Source organism: Ovis aries, chromosome 3 (genome assembly GCF_016772045.2).
Source record: "Ovis aries strain OAR_USU_Benz2616 breed Rambouillet chromosome 3, ARS-UI_Ramb_v3.0, whole genome shotgun sequence".
NCBI lineage: Eukaryota > Metazoa > Chordata > Mammalia > Artiodactyla > Bovidae > Ovis > Ovis aries.
In genome coordinates this window covers 38865210-38878671 of record NC_056056.1, presented here as the reverse complement: position 1 = coordinate 38878671, position 13462 = coordinate 38865210, and the positions used below count along the sequence as shown (strand labels likewise).

Genomic DNA, 13462 nt, shown 5'->3' with positions numbered 1-13462 from the left:
CAAGTGATGCTTCTCTGTAATTATGCATCACAGCTGACACACTCCTGTCAGACATAATTGGCTAAATAGGAAACTTGTCACTACATGTTCTATAAAAACACAGTCATTTTAATGCTATCAAGGATAAAAACAAAAACTCAGCTATTACCATTGCAAACTAAAGGCTAACTATTTTTCAGTCATATCAGGGAGGCTTCCTTCCTGCATGTCCTTCAGAAAGGACTTAACAGCTGTTCCTTTTATATGTATTTGCTCCTTCTAGAAAACCACTTTCACTGTCTGAGCCCAGAAAGAAGTTTACTGGATGCCCATGTTCCGTGTCTGCCACTCTCACAAACCACTCAATGAACAGAACTCAATTCAAGCTATTTTTCTGTCCAGCAGAAGTTCAAACCAGTATTAACACAAGACAAAGAAATAAAAATAGTAGACTAGAAAGAGAACGCTAGTAATTAATCATGACTCCAAGGGTAACTAAAATTCAAACCTTTTCTGAGTTCAATCTTTGAGGACTGACTTTTGAGGAACAGTGCTTTTTTATTATAGTAATCACTACCAAAAAACTTGAAATCCAATTTAATGAAACAGTTTTAAGTTCTAAGGCCACCTAGTATCTAATCAGAGTCAGTTCGTGGACAGTCAGTCATCTCCCTGAGCTGACTACAAAGGCAGGTAGCTGTGTCTTTACAAGAAAGCATGGGATATCTGCATTAGAGGTGACTGTGAGAAAGCCACACCTCCACAATCTGCCATCCCAGCCTGATTAAATATTCTTAGTGAAAGGAACTTTAACACAGGGACTAAGAGTACAAACTCGAGTTTTCCACTCAAGGAGGTGGTTAGAAAACTTCACTAGCAAAGACTTTTGTTAAGGGAAATTCTCTTCTCCTCTAAGGATACATGTGGGCTTGAGGAGAGGAAAGTGTTTACCTTTATGGGCCGGAGCAGAGATGGCTATGGGGGCAAACTCTTCCAGAAGGTCAGTAGTGGGGTTAGAAAGCAGAGAGCAATCAATCAGGGAATCTTCCCCGGTGAGAGAATCTGAGTCCAGATTAACAGCATCCCAGGTCAGTGACGGCATTAAATGGCACACACAACAATATCACTGGTTAGGTCTTAGCTTTTGAGTTATTGCATTTATATTATACATATGAGCCAAGGTGGGAGGAAGAAAACCAAAAGAAACACGTTAAGCACTCTGGATTTTCATCTATAGAAACATGTATTTCTAAACTTCTCTCAAGAGAAATACATAAATATGGAAGAATTTTTTGCTTGGAGGTTACTGGTTAAGCAAGTAAATGGTCTGGATGCCAATAAAACTTTGCCAACTCAGTTTGCAACAAGTGCTGTTTGGGAAAAAGGACATTGCAGCTAAAGAGTTTCACTTAAATCTTTCCTAAGAGTTCACTGAAAACATTTATTATAGGATGAGGTATCCAAGCTGACAACAAGTGGGTTATCCCTGGCTTATTATTAGCAGAATATGACCTGATTAGACAGCACCTTCTAGAACTAAACCTGATGCCCGTTCAAAACAGAATTATCTTGTCTCTTATTAGTACTCTTTAAATTTGAATTGCTCCTCTGAGCACATGACTTTGCTTTTAGTTAAGGAACGGAAGAAAGATAAAATTCAGAGTTCCAAGTATTTCAACATATGAATTGTTTTCTGCAAAAGTTTTCTAGGAGAAAACAGCCAAGCAAGCACAAGAAAAAGAACTATATCGTCTCCTATCTTAATTCTTTTTTAACCTGGTTGAGTTTATTCTCATATTTCCCAGACTTCTAATTGTTTCTATTCCAAGTTGGCAAAGTGGACACTTTTATCAGGGTAATTACGGACTTGACAAAATGAAGGTTATCAAATCTCTATTTAAGGAACTGTAGTTAAGGAATTCTACTAAGAGTGAACTTTGAAATTGGGTTAAAAGCAATGACAAAACTAGGGAAGATTTCAATTTTGCCTACAATTTAATAACAAATCATCCAGATATGATCAAAGCTCTGGGCTGGGAACAGAATGTTAACATACATAGCATGAGTTCCCATGGACATGACAGATACTATTGAGGGAAAGACTGCTCAGTACCCTGGAGGAGTTAAGGGTATCCTTACAGCACAGTTCTTTCATTAAGAAAGCAGAGGGAACCTGAACCAGTGAAAAAATTCTTAAGACTGAAATGAAAGAAAGCTCAGGAATCACTCTATAGAGAACACAGCCTCAAAAAGTACTCCACTCTTTACCAAGGAAACACATCCCTCAACTTCTAGAAGCTGGAGCTATAGTGATGCAGAGCATCACAGTGGGAGGAACCAACCAGGCTGAGAAATAAATAAGCCCAGGACCACTGGCTGCAGGTGGAACGTCTGACTCAGCGCTGCTGGCACTGACCGGTCCCTGCAGCTGTAGAGACTCCTGACTGACCTGTACGGTTCGAGGTCACAGATTCCGTCTGAGATGGGAGGCGCTGAGGCACCGGGGGCTCCAGTCCTGGTATCAGACTCTCAACAGCAACGTCAGCTTTTTCTTTTGTGACAGAGCATTAAGAGAGGAGAGGAAAGGGTGAGGAAAAGGGAATCAGAAGGTTCTTGGGATGAGTCTGCGAAGGCTTTCTTCTGCACTTCTCTAAAATGCCCATTTCAGGCACGATGGAAAGCACGGTAAGATGCTTTCTTTTTGTTGATTTGAGTGTCTGGGCTTCCCTGACCAAGCAGGCACTACTGTGGTTAACCACTGTGGCTAGTTTTGGTGATTCTCAGTTTTTATAAATAAATGCAGAACACGAGCCACCCCAGCAGATCTCTTACATGTCAGAAGACAGGCTGAAGGCACGTTAATGTCTTCCGGGAATGGTGCTTTTCTTAAGGGATAAACTTAGGGGCAAACACGTTCTGTGTCTTGCAAAGGCAACTGGTCCGTCTTGAATCCTGTGCCATGATGTAGCTGGAGATACTCTTTACCATGCGACATCCCCCAGCTGGAGGCCCACCTCTCTGAAGGGTCATGCATTTCTGAGTTCAAAGACTTCGTGCCCCCACAGTACAGGGACTCCAGATATTTTATGGGTCTTGCCTGCCTTGTGGCTGGAGCACAAGAAAATGTAAAAGCAAGCAGATCAAGCCACCAGATCAAGATTCTACTCCTGGTGCTTCACCATGGGGCAAATGCTTTCTCAGTTGTTGACACTTGGCACATATAGAGGCCTTCTAAAGAAGAATCTGCTACAGGTAAAGACCACCTTAAGACCAACTTCTTTCACAAAGCTTTTGTAATGAAATGTCAATTTTCCCACATTCCCCTTCATTCATAAGAAATTCTCTCTAGAAATCTCAGTGTTTCAAGAAAGGCATAAATAACAGCCCTGCCTTCTGCTGCAGGGAGGCAGAGAAAACACTCCTTTGGAGTGATAACAAGGGAAATTAACTAGCCCTGGCTTCTGGGTCAGCACAAGGCAATGCTTCAACACCAGGAGGCTTTTCAGCATTTCTACTCCTCTGCTCGGTTACTCAGTAGGGAACTGTCAACCAGTGGGTTGCCGTTCTTGAAACAGACACACATATCATGCACAACAGAAGACACAGAGAGAATGACTTTACCAATTACAGCATCAGAGGTGCTACCAAAAGGATCTGTCATAGGCAAGAGGTCAGGGAGCAGAAGAGAAGTGTCAGGAGATTTGAGTCCCTCAATTAGTTTTTCTAGGGTGGGCAGAGAAGTAAAGAGAAAGCAAAAATGCAATGAGATATTCAAGTAAGCCAATCATTTACCATATCCTATGCAAACATTTGAGGGCTCTAAATTTTATACAGGTTCAGCATAAAAACAAATACTGCTAGTATCTTGTTAAAAACAGGCTCTCAAAGTTTAAAAATGATTATTTCCCCAAATGAACTAGTCACTTTGTAAGGCATTCAAGATGCCGCCTTAAATGTGTTTGTTTTTAAATTTGCAATATAATTTACACTGAATAAGAATACAAGTTACCAATTTTAAGAGTACAATTTGATGAATTTTGACAAATGTACACACAAGCACCACTGAAATAATGAAGCAGAAGGTTTCCATCACCCCAAAAAGGACCTGTGTGCCCCTCTCTGGTCAATGCCTTCCTCTGAGCCCCAGGCCCTGGCAACAACTGATCTGTGTTCTGTCCTTGTAGCTTTGCTTTTTCTACCATTACCCACATAGTGCGTAGTCTTTTCTGATGTCCTTCATTTAGCATGGTGCACTTGAGATTCCTCCATGCTGTGGTACACATCAGCAGTTTGTTTTACTGCTGAGTGTCACTGTCTGAATGCACTGCATTTTGTCAATTCATTCATCAGCTGATGGACTTTTGGTTATTTCCAGCTTTTAGTTATTAAAAATAAAGCTGCCACAGGGATCCCTGTAGCTCAGACAGTAAAGAATCTGCCTTCAGTGCAGGAGACTCGGATTCGATCGCTGGATCAGGAAGATCCCCTGGAGAAGGAATGGCAATCCACTCCAGTATTCTTGCCTGGAGAATCCCATGGACAGAGGAGCCTGGCGGGCTACAGTCTGTGGGGGCGTAAAGAGTCGGACACGACTGAGCGACTAACACTACTACTACTAAAGCTGCCATAAACATACACAGAAGAGTTTTTGTGTGTTCATATCTCTTTCTGAGCTTAGTTTTGAATCTCTCCCCTTTTTTTTGAACTTGCACTTAGAAATGGTTTGTAACTCACCAAGAGAAACAATGAAACCACACCTAGGTTTAACTTCAACAATCATTTACTGCCAGCTTACAGCTTGTGACACTCCCAGTACTCATTATTGAACTGTCAAATCTTATTAAATTCACTTAAGCCTGCAGGTGGATTACTTTTGATGTCTTTTGGCTAAAGAACAAAAGGATATTAGAAGCCACCAGATTTGTCACACCTGATAACTTAATGTGTGATAACATGCAAACTAAGTTTCCTTCCAAGACAACTCTTTCAACAACTCTCTACCTTTTAAAAGTAGAGCATTAACTTGACACAAAATAATGAATCACAGACTCTTATAGAAAGAAACGAGTTAAGAGCTCACACTTCCTTTAACTTAGAGAGACTGAGTCCACACAAATTCTATTACTTGCCTAAGTAAAGGCCTGTCAACAATGTCTTTTCTACCTCAGAAATAAACTGCCATTAAAATAAAACTAAGACATCTTAAGAAAAAGCAGTGACAACTGCATGTATATAATATCTTAGTCTGTATTCTTCTAGGCTATCAGGAATAGAGATAAGCAAAGATGAAACAGATATTCACTGAGGGACAGAAGCTAAATTTTAGGTAACCTGTAATTGAGATGATCTATAACTGCACAGATGAAACAAAATAATGGATTTTAGTGCCTTGGCAAGATAACTTGCTTTGGTACAATTAACACTGCAGAAAAAGCCATTTTTATAGGTGAAACCAACTTACCATTTTTGGAATGCATAACATGCGGATATATTGGAATTAAATACCAGTAAGCGACATTTCTCATTGATACCTAATTTATATTGAAGGAAGGAAGGAAAGAGGAATGGAAGCAGCTTCTGAGTAGCAGAGGACAAAATTCAGGGTTCTAACCAAGTGCACGAACATAAAAACATCAGCATTACTCTTGAACTATACATGACATGGTGAGAAAAGATGTTTAAAGTATCTTGGGCAATTTTGTACATACTGGCAAAACTAAGATGGTTCTCCCCCAAAATCTAATTTTTCATTATTCTGAGCACTGGTTTTGGTTTTATTCCCCCCTAACAAGGACCTTTCACGTTTAAAAAAAAAAAAAAAGTGATGATCTGCTTTTTTCACTTCTAGCACTCAGACATTTGCAATCTTATGAAGTCCTGGATAAAAGATAAAGAGCCCACGTCTTGTTTGTCTTTCACCGGAGGACTGTTTGTCTTAGCCTGTCCAGTGAGTGGGTGTGACTCTGGGGCTGTTCCTGAAACGGATCTCCTTACCTGTAAAATGCAGACACCTACTCCCCAACCTTTTCGTATTAGTCACTTCAAACATCATCTCTAAGCCTTTCCCCAAACTCTCTGTCACAGTAGGAACTTTCTGGAACACTCTGCTTTCACTTCTCTTATAGCCCTTGAAGGCAGGGAAGGTAGATTCTTAATTTCTGATCCCCAGTTCCCGGTTCCCTCTCGTCCTCTGTCACATCTCTGCCTTCTGGCTTCATTGGAAAGGTGGGGAGAACAGAGGATCGACGGCAGAAAGGCAGGTCCTTCAACAAGAATCTAATTTTTTATTAGCCATTAGCAAAAAGCATGAGAGGGTAAAAGAAACCTGTGCGCATGCATGCATATGTGTGTTTATGGTGAGATAGAATGGGGTGGGGGTGGGTTAAATGGCCTTGTTTAAGGAGGCTTCTTTATTGACCAAACCTCAAAGTAAACAGGCTGCTCACACAGATAACCTGTATGGTCACTGCTACTTAAGAATATTCAAATATGGGAACTAGGGAGGGAGAAGCGGGGATCAGAGTTAAAACTAGGCAGAAAACACAGAGTGAGAGTCCAGGCGACAGCCTGTGCAGAAACAGCTCCTTTCACTCCCAGCACTCTTGCAGACAGAGTGGGCAGTCCATTACTCAGTGCTATTTTAACAAAGGTTGTTGCCTGCATTTGCAGAGTTCAATGCCAAACATTCTCATTCATTATTCACAAAACCCCCTGGGGTTTGGGAATATCCATGCAACTGAGAATGGACATCAGAGACCTTGAGAATGTGTGACCTGTCCAAAGTCACAGATGGGACATGGCAGAGCCTGGACTTGACTTCAAACTTTCCTCCCCATGCCGCACAAAGGGTCTGCCTAGCTTCATAACCAGAAGAGAAAGGGTTTTCACAGACATGGGCTCATGCACAATGGTCAAGTTACAAAAGATATGTTAACACTGTAAGGAACTTCAGATCTTATCCAATTAGCCTTCTCATTTGCAGATGAGCAAACAGCTTCAGAAACATGAAGCCAATTGCCTAAGATCTTCTAGCAAGTAAGTCACAGAATTAGCTAGGACTAGGACCCAGATCTTTACGTACAGAGATTCATCCTTCTGGTTTAACTAAGGCTTCAACTGCTTTAAAGTGTACAGACTCAGGATTTGCCTGGTGGTCCAATGGTTAAGAATCCGCCTACTAATGTGGGGGACATGGGTTCAATCTGTTTCAGGGAACTAAGATCCCACATACTTCAGGGCAACTAAGCCTGTGTTCTGCAACTACTGAGCCCTCATGCTGCAACTATTGAAGCCTACACGCCTACAGCCCATGCTCTGCAACGAGAGAGGCCAGTGCCATGAGAAGCCCACGCACTTCAACTAGAGAGCAGGCCCCACTCGCCACAACTAAAGAAAAAGCCTGCACAAAGCAGTGAAGATGCAGCACAGCCATAAATGAAAGTGTACAGACTCCTAGAAGATAAACTTTAAACTGTTACCAGTCATTACTGGTCACTGTAAATGGAGAAACTGATGAGAAATTAAAAGAAAAGCTACAGGAGGCTGACAGCCTCTAAACCACAGCCTAGACGCCTCCCAAGTGTATCAAGGTCTGGTTTTGATATCCCGCACTTTACAAATTATCGCCTCTCTCACATTTTTATAAAAACACTCTGAGGCTGTGTATCATGACAGAGGAAAGAGGAGAGGGTGATGAATCTAGGAAACTGTGTGGGAAGTATTCTTTAGGATTCAAAAGCTTATGACCAAGTCCCACACCAGCATATGACTTGCTGCCATCTAATGAACAAAGACTTCTATAGTTTTACTTGAATGATGGGAAGTGGCTTCCCTGGGAGCAAAACCAAAACCCAAATTCTGGGACAGCTCATACCCGAAATGCATAGAGGCTCACACTCTATTTCTCAATTACACAAAGTAACAGACCAGTGAAACCAAGAAATAATTCATAAATTGCATTTTGCAATGACTGAATCCTCCTAAGAAACATTTCACAAGAGTTTTCAATATCTTCTGTGTTAGAATCAAAAGTCCATGACTCCATCTTACTCCAGTATGTGTGAAAAGCAGTGGACAATTATGAACAGAAGAAAATGGTCCAGTTTTATATCAGTTCCTAGGCTGACTCTGATATTTTCAGATCCGGCTTCCAATTCTACATGTGTGTTGGAGGGAGAGGGGAGAAAATTCCTGGATTTGGGGAGGTTATTATTTATTTAATCTCTGATTGCGATACTGTACATTTTCAGCTGGGGTCTGCAAAATCCTCTCAAATAAATAAGCAACATGAAAGAGCCAAAGGGCCTGAGTTTACATTAGTTACCTAATTTTTCTAAGCATCAGTTTTCTCACCTGTAGATACAGGATAAGAGGTTGTCAGGATTAAATGGGCATATTTATTAGAAATTAATGTGTCTGTGTGTTTATAAATGGAAATACTTAGCACATAAAAGAGGATTAATGTCTCTTTTAAGTAACAGGACTAGATGAGGTGTGAGATTACAGTAGTGAAAATGGGTGAAATTCTAGAATTTTCTCAAATGCCTTGGTATGAGAATAGAATAAGCAGAATTCCTTGAATAATGTGAAGTGGGAGGTGGAGGCAGCATGTAGAGAGGAAAAACAGGTGAGGGAGGTGGGAAGGGGGTTCAAGGTGGAGAGGACACATGTATGCCTGTGGCCAATTCATGTCAATGTATGGCAAAAACCATCACAATAAAGCAATTATCCTCTAATTAAAACAAATAAATTGATTTTTAAAAAAGAATAACATTAAAGGTAAAAAAAAGAGCCAGGGGACCTGGGTTCTGCACAAAGTATGGGTGGCGCTTTGGGCAAATCTTTGGAAGGAATGATGCTAAAGCTGAAACTCCAGTACTTAGGCCACCTCATGAGAAGAGTTGACTCACTGGAAAAGACTCTGATGCCGGGAGGGATTGGGGGCAGGAGGAGAAGGGGACGACAGAGGATGAGATGGCTGGATGGCATCACTGACTCGATGGATGTGAGTCTGAGTGAACTCCGGGAGTTGGTGATGGACAGGGAGGCCTGGCGTGCTGCGATTCATGGAGTCGCAAAGAGTCGGACACGACTGAGCGACTGAACTGAACTGAACCTGGGCAAATCACTGTCTCTCTCTGGATCTAAGTCTTCCCACTGATAAAATGAAGATAAACTTAAAGATGCTATCAACCTCTAAAAGTTTAATCATATGATGTGAGGGGAAAATCAGGAAGTAGGAACTGGTTGCTTAGAAGACAGATAGCTGAATGATGACACTGGAGCTCTGAACTGGTCCTGACGGCAGGAGCTAAAACGAGTGGCCCCAAGGTGGCAGGTTTTGGGCAATGCAGAGAGCTGTTCATTGTGCAAACTCAGCTCAGACACGCCCAGCCAGGTAAACAGGGGGATGAGGCTGGGGGAATATCTAAGCTAGCTTCTCATTTGAAAAAAGAACAAACTGCAATTGCTTTTTGTTTACCTTAGTGTAAAAATAATATGTTGACTGTATAAAATTTGGGAAATACACATAAGCTACAGGATAAAAGTAAAACTACCTCAAATTTCCCTTGTAGAGATAGCCACTGTTAAGTGTTTTTTGGGAAGATCTATTTATTTCTGGCTGCCCAGGGTCTTCGTGGCTGCACAAGCTTTTTTCCTAGTTGTGGCAAGTAGGGGCTACTCCACCTGCAGTGCGCAGGCTTCTCATTGCAGTCGTTTCTCTTGTTGTGGAGCACAGGCTCTGGGACATGTGGGCTTCAGTAGTTGTAGCATGTGGGCTCAGCAGTCGTGGCTCCCAGGCTCTAGAGGACAGGCTCAGTAGTTGGGGCTCACAAACTTTGTTGCTCTCCCTGACCAGGGATCAAACCAGTGTCTCTTGCATTGCAAGGCAGAGTCTTAACCACTGGATCACCAGGGAAGCTCAACTGTTGAGTTTTAAACAAATACTCTTTCATTCTTTTCCTATATAAACTGATTGTTCAATGAATATGTAAGCATACTCATGTCTTCATGGAGATAATATATTGGAAAGGAACTGCTAAGTCAATAAGGAAGTAAAACCTCAAAGACCATGCTGTCCACCCCGAGAGCTGTACTAACGATGTTCCCACGAGCAGGATCAGAGTGTGTCCGTTTTCTGATCCCTTCACTAAGCCTGAGGCACTGGCTCATTTCCACCTTTACCAAGCTGAGAGCAGAAGCTGCAGCACCTCACTGCTTTATAATTGGTATATTATATGTACCAGTTAAATGACAGTAAACTTTAAAAAAAATATTACTCACTGATAATTCATACTTTGTCTTTTATGAATTGTCTGCTCCTATTTTTCCATTGGTGGTATTTTCCTATCACATTCTTCTCAGTACTATAATCAGTTCTTTCCCAAGTCTCTAGGGTTCTCAAAAATGAGTCAGGTTAAGTGCTTGGAAAAGCACTCAAATCATAGTTAAAAGACTGAGAAGGTAGACTGCTAAAGAAAAACGGATGCAGAATTAGTTATCCTGGACAGTGGAAACAAAGGCTGCTTTTGAAGGAGAGGACTGTTAGAACTCTGAAATGAAGGAGGGAGTGAAAGGGTCTTCTCTGAGCACCACCCCTCTCCTTAAAAGTCAGTCAAATGGCGTCAGGGACTAGGAGAAGAGAGGAGAAGGCAACTGCTGGAGTTGGAGGCAGGAATTCATCCATTTCAGATGTAGATCCCTCTCCTCTCAAGGCTTAGTTATGGAAAACATATATCACAAAAAGGGTAATAAATTCTTCATAAACCAGTCTAAGGATAGATAATCAGAACCACTTCCTGGCATGAGACCAGGGAATACTGCAAGTTGTAAAATTTCTCTCTTAAAATCTCAAAAATGAGGATAGATACCTATTTATATAGGCTAGTAAGACTAAGGGCTTGCTCAGGGCCCATTCCAACCCTAATTAGAAATAGGACCACGAGGAATAAAGCAGATTGAACTTAAGACAGAGAAGACCAGATGCAAGCCTCATCAAAAAAGCTGACATGGCTGCTACAGCTTTGTGGTTTTGGGAATTGTACGTCTTGTCTGACTTAGGGTGTGAGCCCTGAAGTCTTGTAACAAGAGAAGCTGTTTTTAGAATTTAGCCACTCTAAACAGCTCCTATCACTGAGAAACCAGGCACTAAACTGCCTGTGACATCTGCACACTGGAATCAAAAGTCAATCTCCATGACCCATTCCAAGTCCATTTTAGAGAACTGAATCTGTGGGAAGAAAAACTTTCCCTCCAGAGTAAAGACACACACTCTGATCTACTTTGGACCTTTTAATATCACAAGATAGATAGCAGGAGGAAGTGAGGAAGATGTCAAGCAAATAGCTCTGAGAAGAATGCCAATCTTAACAACAAACCACTAAGGAAATGCAGCGTCTCTTGCCTCCTTGTCGAAAGAAGACAGAGGGCTGTAAGCCAAGAAGTATTTTTTTTAAAGTTATTAATTCTAGGAAGTAGCGCTCATGGGGCAACTAATGCGTTCTTGCTTAGTCTTGTGGAACACTGATGTCGAAAGCTCAGTATGAAGGGGTTGCTATAAAAATCCTTTCCTCAAACTCTGAGCACTGCTGGCAGAAATGTAAAGATGTATAGTCGCTGTGGAAAACAGTATGGCAGTTCCTCAGAAAATTAAAAACAGATTTACCATACGTCCTAGTAATTCTATTTTCGGGTACATACCCCAAAGAATCTTGAGTTTCGAAGAGATATTTGCATAGTCATGTTCACCGAAGCATTATCCACAACAGAATAAGACAGAAGCAAACCATGTGTCAACTGACGGATGGACGAACAAAACAAACACAATAGAATATTATTCAGCCTTAAGAAGAAAGGCAATTCTGACATATGCTACAATATGGATGAACCATGAGGCATTATGTCATGTGAAATGTTAGTCGCTCAGTCATGTCTAACTCTTTGCAACCCCATGGACAGTAGCCTGCCAGTCTCCTCTGTCCATGGAATTTTTCAGGCAAGAACAGGGTTGGAGTGATTTGACCAAATCCACCTAGCTACTAAGTAGCTAGAACCAAGCTCTTACATGTTCGAATCAGTTCCTGTATTTCCCTAAACCTTAAGTTGAGCTCTCTAGTCAAAGGCCTGATTGACCTGGGATGGATGCAAAGGAGACCACTAGCTGCCTTGGGCTGTGGGCCAATAAAGAGCAAGGAGCTCAATCACACAGAATTAGGGTCTCCCTTCCTCACTCACAAGGCAAGAGACCGCGTGACACACCCACCCATCTGTATTATCTGTAGGCTCAAAGGATATTATATGTGTAAACATTTAAAGAGCATAAAATAAATGTCAAGTCACAAAAGACACAGTTGTCAGGAGACTGAGGTTCCATGACTCTCACCACCAGGAAGGATCAGTGTGGGAGGGGAAAGCACGTATGTAAAACCAACCAACCAATACACCTGACCAGTGTCCACCATGGGGTGGAGAGAGTGACCAACTGCTTGCTTTGAGGGGCAGGAGACAAACCCGCAGTCTGCCACAGGACCAGAGACCCTAAATTCTCAGCCCTTTCCTCACTGGAGTATTTCGAGATGCTGCGGAAGGATATGGGGATAAAGAGCTATAACTGAATGCTCAATGTGCCACAGGCTGGGCATTGAAGTAAATGAAATATTCAGAGACACAACGGTCACGTGCCATCCTTAGCCCAAATTCCAGACAGCAGCATGAAAAGAGGGAACTGAGGATCTGCTGAGCTTAGCTACTACTTTCATCCAGGGGTTTGCCAGCTTCCTGACATGTGGGCTGTGGGCTGTTTATATCTCCTCAAACAGTGGGTAAGCAGGCCTGGATCGGGGTTGGCAGAGTCACACATGGAAGGCTATGGAGCTAGGAGTCTGGGGTTTGGTGTTTGGAGACAGGAATGGAGAGTAATGGGACCGTCAAAAGCCTTTCAGCCTCAGGTTTTATTTAATTTATTCATTTGATCTGCAAGTACTCAGTGAGTGCCAGCTATGCCCAGCAGTATTCCCGACACTGGCAGTACACTGCAAATAAGACAGACAAGGTCCCTCCCTTAGGACCTGACGTTCTGGTGGGGACTGAACAAGCAAACAAGAGGCAATGAAGAAGCAAAAAGAGACGATGTCACAATAAGTGCTATGAAGAATGAAGCCAGGGAGTGTGACTGACAGTGCCTACAGGACCACACGGCCTCACTGAGAAGACAGCATTTAAGCTCAAGACCCAAATGTCGACTAACAAGAAGGAAAACCTTTCCAAGCAGAGTACCGGAAAGTGCAAAGGCCCTGGGGTGGGAATCAGGTCAGCTTACTGAAGGAAGAACTGAGGGGATGAATGCTCTTGAGCTCAGGGCAGAGGGGCAGCCAAGGGCCAGAATCATCAGGGCTTTGTGGGTATGGTAAGAAGCCTGGATTTTTTGCTCAGTGATTTGAGAATTCAAAGGAGTAACATGTATGATTTATGCTTTCATCCTCTG

General features: G+C 42.1%; 1 protein-coding gene across 23 annotated transcripts in view; it reads right to left on the bottom strand.

The window, feature by feature from the left end:
* AAK1 (AP2 associated kinase 1) overlaps positions 1 to 13462 on the bottom strand; it is a 171253-nt gene that overhangs the window by 21140 nt on the left and 136651 nt on the right. For 5 of the 23 annotated variants that reach the window (XM_060412006.1, XM_060412009.1, XM_060412008.1 and 2 more), the window contains 2 exons: positions 3601 to 3702; positions 2429 to 2530 (listed from right to left, as the gene is read on the bottom strand). The exons of 9 other annotated variants lie outside the window; for them this stretch is intronic. In XM_060412006.1, coding sequence (XP_060267989.1) covers positions 2429 to 2530; positions 3601 to 3702 — 204 coding nt within the window. Of the gene's footprint in view, positions 1 to 930; positions 1042 to 2428; positions 2531 to 3600; positions 3703 to 13462 lie in introns of all 23 variants that reach the window. 9 more of the 23 variants (XM_027966663.2, XM_060412004.1, XM_027966667.2 and 6 more) reach the window with 3 other exon arrangements.